This window comes from Vulpes lagopus, chromosome 1 (genome assembly GCF_018345385.1).
Source record: "Vulpes lagopus strain Blue_001 chromosome 1, ASM1834538v1, whole genome shotgun sequence".
Taxonomy (NCBI): Eukaryota; Metazoa; Chordata; class Mammalia; order Carnivora; family Canidae; genus Vulpes; species Vulpes lagopus.
In genome coordinates, this window is record NC_054824.1 from 8523027 (window position 1) to 8547784 (window position 24758).

Genomic DNA, 24758 nt, shown 5'->3' on the forward strand with positions numbered 1-24758 from the left:
TTTTTTTTGCGGGGGGGAGGGGATTGAAGATTTTTAAACAAATAAATTACATGATCAAAATAACCTTTGGGAAAGCTAATTCATCAGTTGTCATTATGATGATTTACAGGGGTTAGAGGTATATAAAAACAATTGGAAAGCCAAAACAATAAAGGCTAGGGGTAATCTTCCTCCACTTTAACATAGTTGGCCCCTTCTTGATATTCATATCTCTACATCAATATTACCTTTTCAGAAACGAGCCCCCCACCCAATCCTAAGTAGCCACCCTACTTAATTCCCTTTATTTTATTAATCACAGTTGTAACTATTTGATATTATTCTTATAGTTTCTCCTACAAGCATATTAGCTCCATGGGAGGTGGGATTTTGTTTATCATTGTATTCCCAATACCAGAACAGTGCCTAACACATTAGTAGTTACTCAAAAATAGTTGTTAAATTAATGATGTAGCTTTATTGATGTACAGTAAATTGCAAATATTTAAAGTACACAATCTGATGGGTTTTTTAAATGTATTTTTTAAGATTTTATTTATTTATTTGACACAGAGAGAAAGAGCACAAGCAGGGGAGCGACAGGTAGAGGGAGAGGGAGAAACAGGCTCCCCACTGAGCAAGGAGCCCAATGAGGGACTCAATCCTAGAACCCTGAGATCATGACCTGAGCTGAATGCAGACGTTTAACTAACTGAGCCACCCAGGTACCCCTGATATTTTTTATCTATGTGTGCACCAGTGAAACTGTCATCACAATCAAGATAATGATTACTCCATTACTCCAAAAAAAAAAAGCAGGCTTGCTTACTGCTTGCTACAAGAGCAGTAATCCCCAAAACTCAGTGGCTTTTTTTTTTTTAATCTATAACACAAATCCACTGAAGTATAGCATCCATCTGAGCCTACATTGTTGCCCCTGCAGGACTTGAGACCAAAGATCACCAGCACAAATATGCCGATGCAAATGCTTCTTGCTGTGCATGAATAATAAAGTCCTTTGTCTCTGATCCAGGAATCTTGTGTCTTCAAGCATCCCCAGTCACAGACTAACTCATTAGTTTGTATTTAAGGTAAAGCAAAACCTCTGATCCAACGGCTAGATGTAACACAATGTTGATGTAGTGCAAATGGACATTCTTTCCTTGCTTCTGATGGTAGGAAGAGGACAGTCAGTATTTCACCATTAATTTCCAGGTTAGCTGTAGGGTTCTTTGTTAATAGAAGCTCTTGATTAGTGGCGAAGTTCTCTTGTATTCCTAATTTCCTGAGAGTTCTTTATCAGGAATTAATGTTGATTTTGACCATTTTTTTTCCTACAGCTTTTGAGGTGATCATTTTTTTCTGTTTTTTTTTCCTCTTTTAGGTTTTCCTCTTTTAACCTATTAATATGGTGAATGAACTGATTAATTACCAAATGTTAAGCCACCTTTGCATTCCTGGAGTAAACCTCACAGGATCTTGATGCAGTCTCCTTTTTATATACTGTCAAATATGATGTGCTAAAATTTTGTTAATGTTTCCATCTTTTTTTGTTTGTTTGTTTGTTTCCATCTTTATTATTGCAAAATAAATTGGGAAATATTTCCTCCTTCAAGCAGAGGGAGAGGGACAAGTCAACTCCATGCTGAGTGTGGAGTCTGATGGGGGGCTCAGTCCCACAACTGAGATCATAACCTGAGCCAAAACCAGCAGTGAGACTCCCAACTGACTGGGCAACCCAAGTGACCCTCCTTTTTTATTTTTTTGAAAGATTTTTGTGTAGAATTAGTATTATTCTTTCTTTAATTGTTTGATAGAATTCATTAGTTAGGCCATTGGACTTTTCTTTGTGGGAAAGTTGGGGTTTTTTTAAATTACAAATTTAATGCTTTAAAAATTATTGGACTGTTTAGGATTATATGTTTCTTAACTTTGGTAGTTCATGTCTTATAAAGAAACTTTATTTCATCTAAGTTGTCAGATTTATTGACATAAAGTTCTTAATATCCCCACATTATCCTTTAATATATGTAGAATTTGTAGTGCTGTCACCTCTCTCATTTCTAATACTGGTAATGCTCCCCCGCCTCCCCATTAAGAGGCTTAACAATATTATTGATTTCAAAGGACCAGCTTTGGTTTCACTGACTTTTTCTCTTTCACCTTTCTCTACTCTTTTCTTCTGATTACTTTGGTTTATTTCCTTTTTTTTTTTTTTTTTTAAATTTTTTAAGGTCTCGTTTATTTGAAACCTGTTTTTTTTTTTTTTAAGATTTTTAATTTATTTATTTGACAGAGGTGGGGGTTGGGAAGCACAAGCAGGCAGAGCAGCAAGCAAAGGGAGAAGCAGAAGCAGGCTTTCCGCTGAGTAGCAAGCCCATCATGAGGCTCTGAGGCTCCATCCCAGGACCCTGGAATCATAGCCTGAGCCAAAAGCAGACACCTAACCACCTGAGCTACCCAGGATCCCCAAGACCTGTTTTCTTTTCTAATATGATATTTAGTGCAATGAATTCTCTTTGAGTGCTACTTTAGTGACATCCCACAAATTTTCATTATGTTGCTTTTAAATTTTCATTCAGTTCAAACTAATTTCTCTAGATTTTTTTTCTTTGACAAATGGATTATTTAAAACCTTGTTATTTAGTCTAAGTGTTTTGAGACTTTTTCCAGATGTCTTTCTGTTATTGATTTATAATACTATTGTGGTTAGAGAGCATATTTTATATGGTTCGTATTATTTTAAATGTATTGAGAGTTGTTTTATGACCCAGATATGATTTATCTTGGGAAATGTTCACTTAAAAGAATATGTATTCTGCTATTTTTTATGGAGTGTTATGTAAATATCAATTAAGTCAGATTGGTTGATAGTGTCATTAAAGTCTTCTATATCTGTAATTGTTTTCATTCAGCTCGTTTTCTCAATTACTAAGAGAAGGGTGTTAAAGTTTCTGACTATAATTATTGATTTTTTGCTTTCTCCTGGCCATAGTTCTGTCAGTTTTTCCATCATGTATTTCAAAGCTCTGCTTTAGGCACATTAACCTTTAGGATCCTTATGTTATCTTGATGATTTGATCCCTTTATCATTATCTTTTTTTAATGATCTTTTTTTAGCCCTAGTAATATTCTTTATATTGATTTTTGTCTTGTTTTGTTTTTCTGATCTCTCCCTTATCTGATACTAATTTAACCACTCCAACTTTCTTTTAATTGAAATGAGGTATATCTTTTTCCATTCTTGTACTGTTTTTATATTTAAAGTGGGCTTTGTATATGTAGCATTTATTTGGATCTTGCTCTTTTAGTCAGTCTGGCAATCTCTACCTTTTAATCTGTGAGTTTAAATCAGTTACACGATGTGTTTGATGTGTTTATTGAAACGACTGAGTTTAACTCTGCTATTTTGTTATTTGTTTGCTATTTATCCCATTTGTTCTTTTTTCCATTTTCTTCTTTTTCTGCTTTCCCTTACATTGTTTTTTTACAATGCCCTTTTGCCTCCATTTTTACTTGTTAACTACAACTCTTTGCTGCATTTTTAGTAGTTACTCTTGAATTTATAATATATGGCTTTAATTTATCACAGATTAGTTTCAATGATAGTATACTTTTACTTATAGGGGAAGCTTACAAATGGTTATTTCTACTTCTTCCCTCTCAGGCTTTGTGTTATTTTCATATATTTAGTTTGTATATAGTATAAATCTCACAACATAGTGTTACTATGTTTGCTTTAAACATTGAATTATATTTTAAAGGGTCTTAAAATTTTTTAAGTCTTTTATATTATCCCCATAGTTTATATCTTCAGTGCTTTTCATTTCTTTCTGTCAATCATTCAATCATCCAAATTTCTATGTGGTGTTATTTTCCTCCTTCATAGACTTCTTTCAACATTACTTCAAGTACAGGTTTACTGGTGATTAATTCTTCCAGCTTTTGTATAAGAAAAAACTTTTATTTTGACCTTGTTTTTAAGATATATTCAATGGATATAAAATTCAAGATTGACAAATTTTTATGTTACTTCACTGTCTTCTTACATATGTTTCAGAAAAGAAAGTTGCTGCCATCCTTATTTTTGTTGCTTATTTTTGTCCACATTTTGTACAAAATGTGTCTAGATTTCTCGCACTGTTTCTATTTTTTTTCTCAGCCATTGGTTTTGAGCATTTGAATTATGATGTGCCTTGGTGTCATATTTTTCATGTTTCTTGTGCTTAGGATTCATTGAGCCTCTTAGATCTGTGAGTTTATTGTTTTCATCAAATTTGGAAAATTTTTGATCATTATTTCTTCCAAATACTTTTTCTGTCCTCCTCTCTCCTTCTCACAGGGTCTCAAATTACTTCTGTAATAGGTTGCTTAACAGAGCCCACTGTTGCTGTATTTTTTTTCAGTGTTTTTCTCTTTGCATTTCATTTTGGATAATTTCTATTGGTGTACATTCAAGTTCACCAATTTATATCTTCTGTGTTTCTATTTAACATGCTCAATGTTTCTTCTAGTTCCTAGACCATATGGACTACAGTTATGAAAACTGTTTTAATATCCCTGTCTCCTAATTCTATCATCTGTGTCATTTCTGAGTTGATTTCAATTGACTGATTTTTCTCCTCATTTTGCATTGTGTTTTCCTAGCCCCCTTACTTTTTTTTTTTTTTTTTTGCATGCTTGGTTTTTTTTTTTTTAAGATTTTATTTATTTATGCATGAGAGACAGACAGAGAGAGAGAGAGAGGGAGAGAGAGAGAGAGAGGCAGACACACAGGCAAAGGGAGAAGCAGGCTCCACTCAGGGAGCCCAATGTGGGACTCGATCCCGGGTCTGCAGAATCCCACCCTGGGACAAAGGCGGCGCTAAACCGCTGAACCACCGGGGCTGCCCGTATGCTTGGTTGTTTTTGAGTGGGTGCCAGACACTGTGAATTTTACTTCATTGGATTCTAGATCTTCTTGTATCTCTATAAATATTCTTGAGTGCTCTTCTGGAATACAGTTTAGTTACTGGAAAACGTTTGATCTTTTCAGGTCTTTTAAGTTTTGTTAGGCAGGACTGGAATAGCATTTAGTCTAGGTCTAATTTTCCCCACTTCTACAGCAAAACCCTTCTGAGTACTCTGCTGATACCTTGTGAATTATGAGGCTTTCCACTCTTGACTAGTGGGAACAGGAACTAATCCCAGCCCTGTATGAGCTCTAGGGATTGTTCCCTCAATACCTTCTGAATGGTTCTTTCCTCACACTTTGATAGTATTCTTGCACCCATGCATTGGTAATACTCAGCTGAAGACTTCAGGGAAACCCTTTGTAGATCTCCAGAACTCTCTGTGTACCTCTCCTAAGTACCCTGCCCTGTGCAGTGGAAGTACATGTAGGTCAAGGGCCAAGGAGTTCAACAGGTGTTCTCTTTCTCAACTTATTAAGTGACTGAAAATTTATGTCTCTTGCTTTCTTACTGTCTCACTGTGTATTTTGTGGAATCAAGTCAATGTTCATCATCCTTTAACCTGTTCTTTATGTATCACAGCCTTTTGTTTTAGTGCTAAGTACCATCTAAATAACATTTTCCCATAAAATTTACTGCTTTGCACAAAAATATGTTTTAAAAAGTAATAGACAATAATTAGAAATGTAGGTATTTATACAGGTTGGTCTCAGTGTCTTTGTCTGCAGATTATAGTATTTCTAGTCTTTTATGAGAGGCCTCAAGCTAAAACCACCCAGCTGAGCCATTACTGAATTCTGAACCAAAGAAATTGTGAAATATAATAAATGTTTCCATGTCCTTTGTCATTTAACCACAATCTTCTCTCACGGTGGGCAGGGTGTATTTCTATGCTCTTGAACTCTGCACCCAGCCATTTGACTTCCTTTGGCCAATAGGAGGCTCTCTTGGGCTTCTGTGCTCACTATGCAGAAAATCTGTTCTGGCTAGACTTCTGGTCCAGTAAGAATGAGAAACACTTGAAACAGAGCCTCTCCAGCCAACCCAGAAATATACGGTGAGAAGCAAAGCCACCAGTCTAGATTAGCTGAACATAGCTCATCCGCAGACACAACTGATTACTGTTTTGAAGCCCCAGAGTCTGGGTGTAGCTTTACCAATAGTGAATTGGAAGTCAGAAAGAGTCAGAGGGGGTCGCCTGAGTGGCTCAGCAGTTGAGTGTCTGCCTTTGGCTCACAGTGTGATCCGGGGCGGGGAATCAAGTCCTGCATCGGGTTCCCTGCCAGGAGTCTGCTTCTCCCTCTGCCTGTGTCTCTGCCTCTCTCTCTCTCTGTCTCTCATGAATAAATAAATAAAATATTGAAAAAAAGAAAAAAAGAGTCAAAAGATCTCTGGAGACCTGGAGGTCTATCTAGGCCAACCCTGTCATTAGGGTTCTGATTGGAGCAGTTGACTGGAGGCTTCTAGCCTGAGGACCCAAGTCCTGCCTTCCAGGACTAGAAACTACCAAGTAACTGGATTGCCAACCCTCCCCAGGCTGAAGAGAGCAGAGGTTTCGTTCTTAGAATTTCAGGAAGGTCATGTCATGGCTGTTCAGGAAGCATCTACAGTGGGGGTTTTGTGTGTGTGTGTGTGTGTGTGTGTGTGTGTGTGTGTGTGTGTCTGTATGTGTGCATTTGTTAAAGCTCTCCTAGTTTGTTAATCTTTATGAATAATCTGCACAATCACCACAGACAAAGTCACTGCAGAATCTGTTCCTTTTTCCTAGCACTTCTTTGGCCTCTGCAGTTCCCCTGACTTTTTTCAGTCTGTTCTTGTGTACCTTTCAGTGTTTTCTCAAGATCTTTTCTTTTTCATACAGGCCACATCCTACTAATCTGTATTTGGGTTCATGAATCATAAGTCATTAAAGCCAGTTGTCTTGCCGCCACCAAAATGAGCTTTGAATCCAAATGCAAAGATGACCTCCGATGTGGTCTTGTACATTTTAGTAAGTTTTTCCTAAATTTCTGTCATAGTTACTGTTGCCTTCCTAGGTTGAAGGACATTGATGACCATTCCTTTCCACTAGTTACTTGGTTGTGGATTTCTTCATGTTATTCATGATAGCAGTCATCCTCAGGCAGCCAGAGAGGAATACAGTGTTTCTATGGGGATGTCATTGTGCAGCGTGCCAGCAGAAGCATAAAATAATGTGGAAAATCCAGGGCTTTGCAGACTCTTCCCATAAAAATGGATGAAAGTGGGCAAGGAAGGTTAACTAGAGAATCAGTGAGTTTGAGTTCAAAGAAGCTAATTAACCTTTTCAAAGTGGAAGGGAGTTCATGTTGGAAGTTTATTTTTGTAGATTAGAAATAGGAAGAGTTTATTTTCCTTTCTGTGGGATTAAAAGTAGTGTCTGTGTGTGTGTGTGTGTGTGTGTGTGTGTGTGTAAAAACTATATTGAAAAGAAAACATATTTTAAGAGATTTAAAAGTGAAACAGTGAGTGCCATATAAAAGTATTAAGATACTCTGGGGTATATTTCACTGGTACATTTACTCACAACCTGTCCCTCACATTGCACCCAAGGCATGTATTAACGAGCTAATAAAACATGCCATGTCATGTTTTATTGTTTGCTGGGCATCTGTTCAAGCTTATATCACTCACATATCCAAGACTTTGAAGATGCTAGTAGTGGTGATAATAAATACCTATAATTTTACTAACATCCTTTTTTCATAAAGTAGGCACAGTCTTAAATCATTCATTGCAAATAAAAATACTGAATTTATTCCGACTTAAAGGCTACTGGGAGTGTTTTTTAAAAAAAAAATTTTATTTATTTATTCATAAGAGATACAGAGAGAGAGGCACAGACACAGGCAGAGGAAGAACCAGGCTCCATGCAGGGAGCATGATATGGGACTCCATCCTGGGGCTCCAGGATCACACCCTGGGCTGAAGGCGGCGCTAAACCACTGAGCCACCCGGGCTGCCCTGAGAGTGGTTTAAAATGCTTTTTTTAATTATGAAATGTATCATTCATACAAAAGAGTATATGTAACAGATACATGTAGTAGAATAGAATAAGAATAAGAAAGAAATTATAAGAAGAATAAGAATAAGAAAGGTACTCACCATAGCATTTAAGCAATAGTACTGTATCTTTTTTAATCCACAGTGTTTTTATTTAAAGGAAATAGCAAATGTATTGTGAAGCAAGCATTTTAGAATCAAATGTAGGAGTATTAAGTTAAATATATAGAGGTGAAAAGTGAAGGTTGATATACTGAGAAGGTAAAAAAGCTGTTGGTGACTGAAACAGCTTAGTACATATAATGGTCCTGTCAATTAAGTAGACCCTCACGTTTAGAGTGGGTCTGTTGGTGAATGTTTTTATTTGTTCAGTGTTTAAATTGAATTTGTAGACCATTTAAAGGTACTCTAGGTCACTCACTGATAGCTATCACAGCAAAACAACTTAAGAGGCAGTTTATTTGCCTGAGAGATAAAACATGACTATTAAGCATGTAAATTGTTTAATAGAATACCATTCTGATCACAGGACAAGAATAGACCTTTCAGAAAATGTAGCCCAAGCCTTCAATTACCAGTTGTCTATATGCCAGTGAGTCTCAATTTATATCTCCATTCCAGACCACTCCTGAGCTCTAGTGCTAGATATTTTGCTGCTTATTCAATATTTCTTCTTGGAGCTCTTTACAGGCACATCAGACTCAGTATATGTAAGACCTGATATATGATCTTTCCCTCCAAACCCACTCCATTCTTCTCTGTCTTCCTAAAGGGCACCAGTGTTTATCCACATTATCAGGTCAGAAACATAGGCATCATCCTTAACCCCTCTGCCACTCACCTAGCTTACCCCCATGGCTGCCTTGCTCCATCTTCTGTATCATCACCTTAGCCAGGCACATAACTGCAAGGGAGCAGAGAAAGCAAGAAAGGTGCTCTCCTGAGCTCTCTTCAGAAGTACAGTGTGGTGGTTTTAAGAAAAAAAAAAAGGCCACAATTATTATTCCAATTTTTTTTTTTTTTTTTTTTTTTACTTTCCTCCCATTGTCTCCTATCAAGTAGTGAGGATCTATGTCTCTTTCCCTTAAATCTCAATGGGCTTGTGAGAGCCTCAACCAATAAAATGCTATAGAAGTGACGCTATATGACTTCTCAGGCTCGGCCATAAAAAGGTCTCTTAGGATGCTTGCTGTCTTGAAACCCTTCCTCTGTCTGGTCTCTCTGAGAACTCAAGTAACTCAGCTGCGTTTCGGGGAGAAGTCATGTGATGAGCCCGCAGGAGGCGCTCCATCCTCAGTCCCAGAAGGACCTCACCGAGGTATGGGTAAATAAGCTATCTTATGGGGATTGGATCTCTGATAACTCAGTGGTTCCAGCCCCTAGCCAATAGATCATGCCCAGCTTTTCGAGTCTTCCTGAGAGGCCCAGGGAATCATGTAGCAGACAGACACCAGCCATCCTCTGTGTTCCAATTCCTGACCCACAGAATCTGTGAGCATAATCAAATGGTTGCCGTGTTTATGCCACTAAGGTGTAGGGTGGTTTGTAATGCAGAAATAGATAATCCCCGTATAGATCTTCTCAACATATTTTAAGGTGGTATGTTAATATGATGGTTGTGAAGACTCTGCTGTAAGACACTGTGAGGGACAGCCTAAATGTGCTTTCAGAATATCACTGATCAAGTCCTAACATTTATGCAGAAGGTGCTTATGTTTGTCAGCTTGGTTTGCCACAATAAAATACCAGAGACTGGAAGGCTTGAACAACAATTTTATTTTTTCACAGTTCTGGAGGCTAGAAGTCCCACGTGAAGGTTCTGGCCAATTTGGGGCATCGGGCACAGTTAACCTGACAACGCCATGATATCAAGGTTTTCTGTCTCTCTGCCCTGCCTCCTAGTGTCCTGTGTATTATCAGGCTGGTGGCAGTTTGGCTATAGTTGTCCTGGGTGTGTCTTACCAAGACAGAGCAACATCCAGAAGAAACAGTTGCTTAGTTCCCCCTGGATCTCTCCCTGGAGCCTCCTGGTAGACTTCCCTCCTGTCTCCTTAGCTAGAAGTAAACCAGGTGCCCATTCCTAAAGTAATCATTGGTAAGTATTCCATGAAACGGGGTACATGCAAAATGACCCCCAAAGGCCGAAAGAGCTATAAGACTGAAGAAAAAGGCAAGACAAGTTCAGTTTGGTGGGAAATGGCTTATTAGGGGGACTCATGGACAGAAGCAAGTGTTGGTAGCAGCTAGGCTGCAACCCCCACCTCCCTTAGGACCTATCTTTATAGCCTGGAGGCTGGGAGTCCATACTAAGGAACCACCGGGAGGAGAATATTTAAGAGTAGGTGTGGATCCTAGTCCTTATCTCCTGGGGGCAGATCCAGGGCATTGTGCCCTGAGGGAATACTTAAGGGTGTGGTTAAATAAAAGGAAAGAATGTGGAAAGGGAAGGGGACTGCTCTGTAGGAGGCTTCAGGTCCCAGAACCATCATCATGGCAGATTTGTCCAGGGTGATATTAGTCTGGTTTACCATCAGAGTAGCAAGTACCTGAACAAAATTATTTGGTCTTGTTAGTAAGGAGGAAATGAGAGGAAAGTGGATCCTGGGTGAGCAGCATCCTGTCCACAGCAGGGAGCTATTTTGTTTCACTTTTTGAGCAACTTCTCTGGTTCCTGCCTCTCTGTCTCTGTTAGCTACCGCTTCACCTATCTGCTCACCTAGACTAGAATACTTCACCCCTTAATGGATCTTCTCTTTCTATTGCTTCCCCTCCCATCTAAACTGTCTCTGGAACAACCCAGCTAAATTGCACGTGTAATCATATCCTTTCCCCTGCCAAAAACAGTTTCCTAACACCTAAATGATAAGATCCAAACCTCTGGACCTCTTATGTAACTAGTCTCCTCTTTCTTCACCTACCTCCCACTGTATGCTTCAACAGTATGGAACTAATACTCATGCCCCAAAGTTATCCTCTCCCTTCCCTTCCCTTCCTGGCTAATTACGGTTCATCATTCAAAACTAGATTCAGTTCCAGCAGTCCCCCCATTGAAGCCTCCTTTAACTCTTCCTTAATAGAAGTACTTGCTCCTTTCTTTGTACTGTAAGCATGGCTCTCTTTTCAGATACCAAACTGCTTTCTATTTACTGTGTTTCTCCTCTGCTGAACTTCTAATTTTTATATCCACATATAGTAAGCTCAGAAAAATCAGCTACCCGCATCTCCTGCACGGATGTGTGGTATATCAAACACCAGCCTACGCTGTGCATTTCAAAGCAGACCATGTTTCCTCTCCGTGCTGACCAGTCTGTTCATCTCAAAGAATTATTCAGTATTCCCTACTACATACACTACTGTGCAAACCATCTGAAGACTATCTGCTGCCCTCTAGCTCTACAGATACCACCTGCTGAAGGATTTGTGCTGTAAAAGCCTTTCTCCATCCTGACCCCTTTTCAGCGTGGTCATTCCCATACATCTCAGCAAGAACTAACTAGTGAGGATGCCAGGAAGGAACTGGCTGGCTCTCAACCAAGGATTCCCTGGTAACCCTTCTCTCTAATTGGTGAGTGAAGTTTTAATAGCTTTAAATTGTATAGAAGCATTTTTTTTAGGGACACATGGGTGGCTCAGTGGTTGAGCATCTGCCTTTGGCTCGAGTTGTGATCCTGGGGTCCTGGGATTGAGTCTCACATCAGGCTCCCCAGAGAGAGCCTGCTTTTTCCTCTGCCTGTGTCTCTGCCTCTCTCTGTGTGTCTCTCATGAATAAATAAATAAAATCTTTTTTTAAAAAAAGCATTTTTTTAAAAAAACAGTATTTAGTTATACGCATGTATCAGATCTTACCAGTTTCTCTTCCATGATTTACATAGATATAAAGCTTCTTTACTGTCTCCCATGTGATTGGATTATAAATCAGAGCAAATTATTTTACCTTGTTAGATGATTCTGTTAAAATACTACACTTTTTTTTTACTCTCTAGGGAGAAAAAAAATGCTTGTGATGTCTACTGTTTCTGATCTTATTACTCATGCTCTAGACTCTTGGATTTTTTTCAGTAGATATTATTAAAAGACTTAATTTACAGGTTGAAAATGCTTTTTTGATACGTAGATAAAACATGTCATTCACTCTTAAATACAGCCTAGTTTCTCAACTACAAAAGATTTTGCATATATTTCTATTATGTATTAAGCAAAATAGAATTTAGTTGCTATACCTCTGAAACCCAGCTCTGCCACTTACTAATATCTGATTTGGGTCAAAATATAGTCTTCAAAACTCTTTACCTTTTATTTTATTTTTTTAAGATTTTTGCTTATTCATTTGAGAGGGAGGGAGAGAAGGAGAGAGCACAAGCCAGGGGGAGGAGCAGAAGAGGAGGGAGAAGCAGACTCTCCACCAAGCACGGAGCCTGACGGACTTGGCAAGGGGGTCTCTATCCTAGGACCCTGAGATCATGACCTGATCCTAGGGCAGCCACCCAACCAACCGAGCCACGCAGGCACCCCAAACCTCCTTACTTTTTTTTTTTTTTATGATAGTCACACAGAGAGAGAGGGAGAGAGAGAGAGAGAGAGAGAGGCAGAGACACAGGCAGAGGGAGAAGCAGGCTCCATGCACTGGGAGCCCGACGTGGGATTCGATCCCGGGTCTCCAGGATTGCGCCCTGGGCCAAAGGCAGGCGCTAAACCACTGCCCAGGGATCCCACCTCCTTACCTTTTAAATGGGAAAAATGAGAACTAAGATTTTTGAGAGCTAATTTAATAGCGGATGTAAAAGTGCCATCACATAGCTAGTTCCCAGGAAATATTAGGTCTCATGCTCCCCCTTACTTCCTTTTTATTCCTAAATTTAGAGAGTCTTTATTAAAAATTTCCTGAACTTAATTTACTTTATTTTTTTTTTTTTTTTTTTTTTTTTTTTTACTTAATTTACTTTAAAATAAGGTTAGGTTCTCGTTTAACTTCCAAAATAGCTGAAAACGGCAACTGAAAGCATACATTTAGAGAGATCTGGTCTCTCACCAAACCCAAATTTATGCTGCATTTATAAAGATAGTGGCTCCAAGTATGGATCAGAGGTTGGAAACATGAAAATGGAGGATATTTGCCTACTTTCTTTAAAGTGCTTTTAACTCCACAGATAGCCAGTTCCTTAATCACCCAAACTCTTCTTTTTCTGATAATTTGAAAGGTAGAAGTTTGACTTGGCAAAGTTCTAGTTGGGGCTTTGTCATCTTCCTGCATCAGTGAATTTGCTTTTGTTCTGTGGCCATGGACCAGACCTTTCATCCTGACAAGCCACTTTATAAACACACTTTGGTCTCCTGTGAATACTTATGTACGAATGTATTACTTTCATTAGAAAAGCAACTCAAAGTACTTGTCCCCCAGACAATTCAGTTAGCAGAACAGCATATTATATCTGAGCAAAACCACCAGTGCCACTATCTCAGGCAACATCGTCTTGCAGTCTTCAGTTTGTGTGTGTGTGTGTTATTTGAACCAGCCTTACTTGAGCAAAAAGGTCATGTGACAGTGAATAAGAGACCTGCATTTTTTAAATTAATGTGCTTCTATCTGACAGTCATTTGATAGGCACGTTGGTGTATGTTACCTTTATGGAAAAAAGGAAATCCCATCAAAAGTAATATTTATTCACAGTATCTTCCTTTTATAGATAATAAATCCAGTAAAAACTACACATATGTAAGTCGATGCTATAAGAATATCTAAATCTCATTTAGTCTGACTACATTCATTCATTTCACACAATTCTGTATCTAATGTGTGAAGATACTGATTTGAATGTGGTTATCAAACCAGGTCCTTGGTATTTTATAATTGTACATTAATTTTTCCTTTGTAATACAGCATGCTCTTCTTATAATATGTACATGGCAAGCTGATGGAAATGAATGGAGGGACTTTGTTTCATTTGTAACCAAGTTCACAATATATAATAATTTAATGTTCAGGGAATATATGTTCTGATTAACTGAGAAACAGAATTATTAATTTACACCCTTATTAACTTATGGTAGTAGATTTCTGGGGACTATAAATTAATTGTTTTCTTGGTCACAAATTTTCTAATTTTTTTTTCAGTGATCATATATCACTTGCCTATTTTAAATGTAGAAATAATGAACAATAAAATATCTTAATCACAATAAGGAAAATACAATGACCCAAACTGAATCTTTTATTGGAAATCCTACAAAAATTATTCTGAAATAGAATTATATTGCTTTATCTATACATTTATATCCTTATAAACATATATTTATAGATGCCATTCCTGGCCTATGAACTTCTTGAGGACAGACTATTTATTAATCTTCATATCTATATTGTGTTGCAGAGAACCTGACCCATTATAGAACCTCAGTAAAGTTTGTTGTAAGAATACATGAGGATAGTGAACAAACCACAAAAAGTTAATTGAGAGTCATATACATTTTTTTTTAAGATTTTATTTATTTATTCATGAGAGACAGAGAGAGAGGAGAGAGGCAGAGGGAGAAGCAGGCGACACGTGGGGAGCCTCTTATGGGACTCAGTCCCAGGACTCCAGGATCATGCCCTGGGCCAAAGGCAGGCACTAAACCGCTGAACCACCCAGGGGTCCCAAGAGTCATATAAATTTTTTAAATGACAATTTAAGCATTTCTTGAGACCAAGAAATGTAAAATATTACTCATCTTTTTTCTTTTTTAACAACTTTATTGAGCTACATTTTACATATTTTAAAATCAACCCATTTTGAGCATAAAATTCAGTGATTTTAAAAAACTGTATCACATTGTACAACCATCACCATAAATCAGTCTTAGAACATTTTCATTTTCATGCACACCCTCTAAGGTCCCTCATGCCCCTTCACAGTTTCCACCCCCAGCCCAGGCAACCACTAATCTACATTTCATTTAAATGAAGTCATACAATATGTGGCCTTTTGTGCCTGCCTCTTTCACTTGGCTTAACATTTTTTTGAGATTCTTCCATTATAGAGCATGTGTCAGTAGTTCCTTCTCTTTTGTTGCTGAATAGCATTCGTTGTAGATCTACTCATTAGTTTTTTATTTATTTATTTATTTAAATATTTTACTTATTTATTCATGAGAGAGAGAGAGAGAATGAGAGAGGCAGAGACACAGGCAGAGGGAGAAGCAGGCTCCATGCAGGGAGCCCGACGCAGGACTCGATCCCGGGTCTCCAGGACCATGCCCTGGGCTGAAGGCAGCGCTAAACCGCTGAGCCACCCGGGCTGCCCAGTTTAAAAAAATTTTTAAAGAACATATAAATACTTAATAAATGCAACAGACAAATATGATTCTATTCCTTGAGCAAACCTTTGTTGGACATGAAATATGGCCTAAGTGATTGAAAGAATATAGAGATGCCTAAGATATTAGGTCTAACCTCATCAAGAAAAGACAAATAAGCAATCATACAATTTATAAAGAATTAAATGCTATGTTGTAATACAAGTAAGGTAACCTTAGTCTAAAGAGGAAAGTATTTGTGGGAGTATTTGAGAAAGCTCCTCAAAGAAGTGATATTTGAGCTGAATGTATTCAATCTAATAGGTAGAGAGAGAATGGGAAGAAATGGTATTCTTTTTGAAGGGAATGATATTTTGAAATGCACACAAGTGTGACAGTACATATTTTATTCAAGAAACAGCAAATTGTTCTGTGTTGCTGAAATGCAGGTCTCAAAGGACTATTTTGGGGAGGAGATGGGGCTAGAAATATTGCTTGGTACCAAAAAAGAGTGCCTTAATAGGATACTAAAGTTTATTTTGATTCTGTGAGTGGTAGGAAGGTATTCCAAAAGAATTATTTCAATTCTTTATTTTTTCCAAGTTAGGAAGGACAGAGAAAGGTGGAAATGAGAGAAAGAGAACAATACCAAAAGAAAGATAAAGATTCAGCAATTATTTATTCACATTTTTTTTTAAGATTTTATTTATTCATGACAGATGCAGAGAGGCAGAGACAAAGGCAGAGGAAGAAGATGCAGGCTCCCTGAGGGGAGCCTGATGTGGGACCCGATCCCGGGACTCTGGGATCATGCCCTGAGCTGAAGGCAAGATGCTCAGCCACTGAGCCACCCAGGCATCGCCTATCTATTGCACACTTAATATACTCTATTGAATGCTGATGATTTCAGCAGAAGGCAAAACACACCAAGTCCTTGCTTTCATGCAGCCAATATTCTAGTGAAGGGGACAAGCAATAAACCATTAAACCAATAACTATATGAGGAGTCTGGTAGTATCAAGGAAAAGATATTTAAAGCACAGTAAGGAAATGGAAAATGATAAGGGAAGCAGGGAGACTGAAAGATGAGTTGAAATTTGAGCAGAGAGCCCAGAGCAATGAGGAACGGAGTCTTGCAAACATCTGGGGAGAGTGCGTGACAGAGAATATAGCAAGTTCAGAGGCCTCAGAAGAGCAGGCCTGAAGTGTTAGAGAAACAGCTTGAAGGCCGACGTGGATCTCTCGGGCTTACGCTGTAAAAGGATTACCCTTGCAGCTGAGTGAACAATAGACTGTAGACTTGTATGTATTTCATTTCACATGTGTGTGTGGGCTTATATGTAGGATTAAATCCTGGAAGTGGGATTGCTGGGTCACGGGGCAAATACATTTGGAATTTTCATGGATAAATCATGAGATTTCCATCCAGTCTCCACTTTCCTTAGCTGTGCTTGAGAGGCCTGTTTCTTCACAGCCTCATCAGCACTTAGCAAGGCTTTGAGGAGGTGGCAAATTTTTCTAATGGTTGGAAGCCCCCAAATCAAGATGTCAACAAGGTTGCTTTCCTTCTGGAGGCCGTAGGAGAGATCCATTTCCTTGCTTTTTCTCGTTTCGGCCTTCATTCCTCTGCACATGTCCCCACCTTCCGTCTTTCATCCAGCAGCATAGCATCTTCTAGTCTCTTTCTCTTCTGTCACCACTTCTCCTGTCTGACTCACCCTGCCGCTTTCCTCTGACAAGGATCCTTGTGATGACCACACACCCACCCAGTTAATCTGGGATAATCCCTCCATCTCAGCATCCTCAATTCAGTCACATCCACAATGTCCCTTTTGCCATGTTAAGGTAACATTTGGAGAGAGGCGGGTGCAGGGGGCACAGACATTATTAGCCTACCACAGGGAGATTGCCCATCTGTCTGGGATCAGAAATGCAAATACTTTTCCTCCTTGTCCTTTGTCTTCTGAGGTTGCCTATGGTTTTGTGATTGGTTGTTTTGCTTTTGTTTTTGCCATTTGCCATTTGGAGTTTACCCTTATTTTTTTAAACAAAGTCTTTTTTTTTTTTTTAAGATTTTATTTATTCATTCATGAGAAACACAGAGAAAGAGGTTGAGACATAGGCAGAGGGAAAAGCAGGCTCCATGCAGGGAGTCCAATGTGGGACTCGATCCCCGGACCCCAGGATCACGACCTGAGCCAAATGCAGACACTCAACCGCTGAGCCCCCCAGGCATCCCTGGACTTTACCCTTATAAATGGTATAGTGCAGAACAGTCTGTTTTTTCCCCCGGACAGCTATCCAGTTGTACCAGCACCATTTACTGAAAAGTCCAATTTTTTCCTAAAATTTAATACATTCTTATATATAGTTTGATTTCTGGACTTTCTCATTTGTCCAGTTGTCTTTCTGTTTAAAAAGTACACATTTTTTGTTAATTATTAAGGCTTGAGCAGCCCGGGTGGCTCAGCGGTTTAGTGCCGCCTTCAGCCGGGAGTGTGATCCTGGAGATTAGGGATGAAGTCCCACGTCGGGCTCCCTGCATGGAGCCTGCTTCTCTCTATGTCTCTACCTCTCTGTGTGTGTCTTTCATGAATAAATGGGTAAAATCTTAAAAAAAAAAAAAAAGAAAAGAAAAGAAATAGATAAATAAATAAATAAATAAATAAATAAATAAATAAATAAAATCTTTAAAAAAAATTCTTCCTTTCTAGTATATCTGTCCTTTTCTTGCCTCTTCCATTACACTATTAAACAACAGTGGTGTTGTGCATCTCTCTTATTCTTGACTTAGTGAGAAAGACTCATGTTTCTTTAGAAGTATTTGCTGACTTTGGGGCTAACACACACACATGTGCATGCTCGCACACACACACATCATATTAAAGAAATATACATCTGTTCCTATTTTATTTAGGTTTTTTTCCCCCCTCGAGAATAGAAGTTGAATTTTGTTAAATGCCTATTTAATATATATATAGAGAGAGAGAGGTAATATGGTTTTTATCTTTGATTTCTTAATATGGTATGTTAACTTTATACATATAAAAATATATTCTAAAAAAATAAAAAATAAAAAATAAATAAAAATATATTCTCAGATACCTAAAATTAAATGTTATTATTTAGGTATTATATACCTAATGTTTGATAAAACCTCTTATGTACTGTTTCTCCCTTGGGTGGACTTTTTTATTGCTACAAAATGTTATATTGCACATTTGCAACTGTTACCATAAGTGGAACTTTTTTTTTTTTTCATAAGTGGAACTTTTTTGTTGTTTAAGGCATAATAAATAAAACTAAGCTGAGAATTTGATATGACCACTGGGCTGAAGATACGTATCTTCAGCATGGTGAAATAAGTAGGGCTAGATCTAAACTGACCTTTTCATGGTCCTGTTCTCTTCTTATTTTTTTATTTTGTCCTCAAATAATGATGGTAGGAAGATCATGGTATGGTAGCAGGAAGAAAGTGTTTGGTTTAGTTAACCCTTCTGGATGGGTTCTAGTTAGTTTGAAGTATCAAAAAAATGAACATTGTTTTATATACCTGATCATCATTCTTATCCTCAGGGAGCCCACAGTTAGAGCAGACTAGTCCAAGGCAGCCGCTAATTCCTTATATCTACTAAGTACTTGAAATGTGGCTAGTGATGTGTTGAAAGCGTAAATTACACACTGATTTTGAGAACTTAGTATGAAAAGTATAAAATATCTCAATAATTTTATATTGGTTATATGTTGAAATAATATTTTGGATATATTAGGATAGACAAGGTATGTCATAAAGATTAATTTCAGATTAATTTCACTTGTTTCTTTTCACTTTTTAATGTAACTACTGGCAAATTTTAAATTACATATGTGACTTATATTATATTTTTATTGGACATTACTGGTTTAGAGGCAGTGCAGTAGATGTGTGTATACTTATAGATACTACAATGATTTTCATAATTTAAAAAGATGAAATTAAATAAACTATACTTACATACTCCCTTATGTCCTTATTTCTATTTATGGGAATAGATTTGGATGGATAATATATCAGTCATACTCCATTGTAATGTGTTACCTCCTCTGTGATTTTTTTATTTAACTGTTTCTAAGAGAATGCCATTTCTTCATTATGCCCTTGACATTTCCACCTAAGTTAAAGGCAATAGGCTTCTTGTGTTTTGGGATACCAGCACTCAAAACTTACATGAGTATAGAAGGGAGTTAGTTTGGAGGTCTGAGTTTCTAATTTTGCCATATCCTACAAATAAATTTTAATAGAAGTGTCCTAGTTCAAAATAAAATTGACTTCAGCATTTCATTTTTCCCGCCATTACCCTGAAACAGCAATTCCCACCCCCTTAGTTTTCTTTAGTTAGAACTGGGGTTTAGCATCTTCTAGTTCTGTCTTGATGCAATAGCCTGAGTGTTTTAAATAGTTCATTTCTTAATTCTTCTATTCTTCAAAAACCAAAACAATAAAATTGCTCCTAAAACATTTTGTAAAATCCTCTCTGTTGCATTTTTTAGGAAAATCATATCACAGAAGATATTGGAATATCGACTTGGAAGGAGCAGACTTTTCTCTCCCATGGTGCCTTATTAGCAAAGAGCTGCCAAGCTGCCATGGAATTAGCAAAGCATGATGCTGACGTTCAGGATATGGCATTTCAGTATGGGAAGCACATGGCCATGAGTCATAAGGTATTTGCACATTTTCTCCTTTTCCAGTACTTAAATAGCTAAAATGATACATAAGAAACTTCTTGCCATTTAATAAGCTGCTTTTATATCTCAAAAAAATGTTTATTGTACGCTTAAAATCTATCAGTCATAAGATGATGATTGTTATGTAATATAAACAGCATGCTTGGTAAGTACCATGTAATTTTGATAGAAAGCTACAACTTACACCATATTTGGGGTGTTTGTCTTTTCTTACTACCTGAAAGGGTTCTTGAGAGAACTCTTCCAAATTATTAAATAACATGTAATGTTGCCATTTACAGAATGAAAGAATTTGCATTTTTGTTACAGTTCCCTGCAGTTTCTTACGTAAAACGAATTATGGAAAGTTAGTGAAATTTAGAAGTATATGGAGTAAAATTGAAAGCTTTAATTCTAATAATTGATTCTTTTGAATGGACATAATGAAATATAAAAAGTCTCAAGTTAGGGACGCCTGAGTGGCTCAGCAGTTGAGCATCTGCCTTTGGCTCAAGGCGAGATTTCAGTCCGGGGATCGAGTCCCACATCAGGCTCCCTGCAAGCAGCCTGCTTCTCCCTCTGTCAATGTCTCTGCTTCTCTCTCTGTGTCTCTCATGAATAAATAAATAAATCTTTAAAAATAAATAAATAAAAGTCTCAAGTTAGCTCTCTTCTATATATGTAACCTAAAAATTCCATTTAGTATATATTTCTTTTTTTAAAAAAAAGATTTTATTTATTTATTCATGAGAGACACAGAGAGACAGAGAGAGAGAAGCAGGCTCCACACAGGAAGCCTGATGTGGGACTCGATCCCTGGACTCCAGGATCACTCCCTGGGCCAAAGGCAGGCGCTAAACTGAGCCACCCGGGGATTCCCTAGTATATATTTCTTAAATGTTACTTACATAGCTCTTAAGAGATGAGAATATATATATATATATGTTAAATACATGTAAAATATCTCCAGATGAGTTTTTGTATATTTTATTAAACCTTAGATTTATTTATTAAGCAATTCTACTTATTAAAACTTTATTTAAAGTATTGCTTTTAGCTTAAAAAGTAAAACAAAATCTGTTGCCAAAGAGAAAAGAAATATGTCAGAGGAAAATTATTTTAAAGAATTTTAAAGATTGTTACTCACATGACTGTTCTTTTGCTTATTAAAGTTCATCTAAAAAAAAAGTTCATCTAAGAGCTATATTCCATTTTTCACTGCATGAACTGGGTCTTTCTGAAGTAACTAAAACAGGCTAATGTGTATGCATTTTACCAATTTAACTCTTTTGACTACCCCTCCCAGATAAATTCTGATCTCCAGCCTTTCGTTAAAGAAAAGACAAATGACTCCGTGGCTTTTAATCTAAACTCAGCTCCCGTGGTCTTACATCAGGAGTTTCTTGGAAGAGATTTGTGGATGAAGCAGATTGGAGAGGTAAAACAAAACTGTTCCTATTTTAGGTATCACTAGAATTGTATTTAGTTGATTTTAGAACATAATTGGTATTTCATGATGAGCCATATAATATAATAAGACCATTTTCATATAACAGGTAACATTCGTACTTTATCATATGTGTCTTTGAGGCAAGTGTTAGTTAAAAGTTAGAGATTGAAATACTGTTTTCTTATTATCTGAATTCTTAGAATACTGCAACACAAAACCAGTGCCTGTGGTGGATGCTAATTAACTCAGAGGATTTTTTTTTCCTAAAGGCTTTCAAAAATTGGGCTATGCTAATAGCACCACCCTTTAACTGACGGCAATTTCCCATCTGCAGACTCTAGCACAAGCTGCAGAATTCCAGAAGCTCCGTCTGTCAGCTCATTGGGTTATTTTAAAACAAACTTGGACCCTGAATACTCAAATCCTGAGGTATTATCAAAGAAAAGAAAAAAAAAAGTGGTGAAGACAGAGGGGAAAGGGGGCTTAAACTGGGTGAATTTCCTACTTTTTTGCAGAAGAGAAGGCATAAAGGCTGAGAGGGAATTTTTTTTATTTCCTTTTAACCCGGAAACTCTAGAATGATAAAGTAGTGCCCTTTTACCCACAGCTTCATGGAATTTATGTAGCTTTGTTTTAATTGATTGGGTTAATGTGAGACTGGACTTGGGGAACCAGGCACAGCTGAGGCAGGGAGAGCAGCCATACTTAAAGCAGAGAGCCTAAGTGATATCTGCTTTTGGAACCATAAGATGTTCTCTCTTCTCACCCTCTTCCCTTATTGGCTTTCAAAATGCCATCAGCAGGCTTAAAATCCTTCATATTCACCTGGTAGAAAATGAGAGGACTCATTTCTGGGGAATCTCAAGCCCAGGAGAAGAGACCTGCGGACATGGATGCTTGGGGCTCCCTCATGCCACATATCCACACAGCTCTCCTACATCCCACACAGAGGCCCACTGAGTGACGAGCCTTAGGGTATCCAAGTGCACGGTATATCCCACTGAAATAGAGTAGGTAAGAGAGGACCACTGGGCATTTGAGGAAAGCCTCTGCCATGAAAGAAGGGGTCAAAAGCAAACTGATGGAAAGGGAATTTAGAGGAAACAGACCATGCAAGGAAAGAAAGACATTCCAAAAGCACTATCATCAATCTACTCAGTGAGAAAAGACATTAAAGTCATGAAGGAAGAACAGATGATACATAAAATATGGACAGTCCAAGAGTAAGACATCAGAATCATAAAACAGAAAAATCTGAAAGCAGATTTTTTTTTAAATCAGAAGAACAGAAGATATGAATGAGAAAATCGCCCAGAAAGTTGAACAAAAAGTCAATAGAAGAGAAAATAAGAGAATTCAGTTCAACAGATCCAATACTTATTAGGAGTCCCAGAGAGAGAAAACCGAAAATGGAGGTAGGAAGATTAACAGCAACAACAAATTGTAAAGAAAAGAAAAATCCTAAGACTTGAAGGACCTAAGTTTCCAAATTGAAACAGTGCCCTCAATAATTAATTTTAAAAGGCTCATGCCAAGTCACATCATTATCACATTTTGAAACAGTGGGGATGAAAAGAGAACCTAATACTTCCAGGAAGAAAAAGAAAACCCGACATACGAAGGATGGAGAATCAGAAAGGCCTCTCAGTATAGTGACAATGAAAGCTTCAAGACAATGGAGTAATAGCTTCAACATTCAAAGAGAAAATTGTTTCCAACTTAGACTTTTATGACTGTCACATTATCAAGTGCGATGTTAAATAAAGACAATTCAAAACAAATACACAAGGTCTCGAAAAACTTTACCTCCCAAGCATCTTTTCTCAAGAGATATATTTCGGGTGATGTATTCTATTAAGAAGTAACCAAGAAAGAGAAGGACATGGAATCTAGGAACTAGGGATCAGACATAGGCTCAGGGCAGTGGGAATTCCCAGTATGACATGAAAAGAAGAAGAATAATAATGCCAATAGTAAGAGCACTTACTGTGTGCCAAGCACTCTCCTAATGACCCTGAGGCATGGAGAAATGAACTTGCACACAGTCACACAGCTAGCAAGTAGTGGAGCCACGATTCAAATCCAGGCAGCTTTGCAAAGGAGCCCACATCTTTAAGTAGCAAGTGACACACTACACTGTCTCTCATCCAAGCAAGTCCTGGGCTAATAATGGCTGTGCATCTAGTCCAGATTGGAAGAAGAGGACAGAGGTCTCCAGGAGGAATTTTTCTAAGGAAAACAATGGAACTAACATGCTTAGCCATATTGAGGATTTTTTTTAAGATTTTATTTATTTATTTGCAAGACAGCGAGCGAGAGCATGTGCATGCACACATATGAATTGCGTGTGGGGGCAACTAAGAGGGAGAAGCAGACCCCAGACTGAGGAGAGAGCCCAACACTGGTTCCATCACAAGACCCCAGGATCATGACCTGATCTGAAGGCAGATACTTAACCCAGGTGCCCCAGACATGTTGAGAATTAAAGACAAATTGACAACAGAGACATAGAAAACTAAGTGTTCCAGTTTCTGTTGCTGCATAAGAAATTACCCCAAAACTTAGCTGTTTAAGATAACCGTGTAATTATGTTCGTTAATTTTGTGAGTCAGGAGTTTGGACAACACACAGAGGTGACTACTGCATGACATCTGGGGCCTCTGCTGGAATGACCCAGAGGCTGGAGGTGACTCAGCAGTGCTGGGCACTGGAATCATTTGGAGATTCAACTCATACTGGCACCTGGAATGTCAAGACCATGTTGCTGACCAACCAGAGTACTCACATATGGGTCCTCCATTTAGCTTGGCTTCCTCGCAGCATGGCAGCCTCAGAATAGTCACATTTCTTACTTGTCAGCTCAGAATTCCAAACATAAGTGTTCCAGCAAACAAGGTGGATACTGCATCTTCTTTTATTTATTTATTTTTAAAGATTTTATTTATTTTTTCATGAGAGAGACAGAAAGAGAGAGGCAGAGACATAGGCAGAGGGAGAGGCGGGCTCCATGCAGGGAGCCTGATGTGGGACTCGATCCTAGGACACCAGGATCACACCCTGAGCCAAAGGCAGACGCTCACCCACTGAGCCACCCAGGCATCCCAACTGCATCTTCTTTTATGACCAGTCTCAGAAAGCACACAGTCATTTCCATCGTTTCTTATCAGTCACAAGGCCACCAGCAATCAAGAACAGTTTGTAGACTCACCTAGCAATGGGAAGAATGTCAAGGAATTTGGGGCCAAGTTTTAAAGCAGCCACATGAAACATATGGATGAAGATAAGCAGTTATTAGCTGTTGTGTAAAAATTATAAATGTATAAGAAAGGAAATACATACAGCATAATACTCTACATGGCTTTGAGAATAATATTTAT

The 24758-nt window shown here is 38.0% G+C and overlaps 1 protein-coding gene across 3 annotated transcripts in view; it reads left to right on the forward strand.

Annotated features, from left to right (window-relative positions):
- PDSS2 (decaprenyl diphosphate synthase subunit 2) overlaps window positions 1-24758 on the forward strand; it is a 251828-nt gene that overhangs the window by 181870 nt on the left and 45200 nt on the right. For all 3 annotated transcript variants that reach the window (XR_005986063.1, XM_041743959.1, XM_041743948.1), the window contains 2 exons: window positions 19755-19928; window positions 21238-21369. Coding sequence is in view for 2 of the 3 variants with exons in the window: in XM_041743959.1 (XP_041599893.1) it covers window positions 19755-19928; window positions 21238-21369 (306 nt within the window). In the remaining variant the exon portion in view is untranslated. The remainder of the gene's footprint in view (window positions 1-19754; window positions 19929-21237; window positions 21370-24758) is intronic.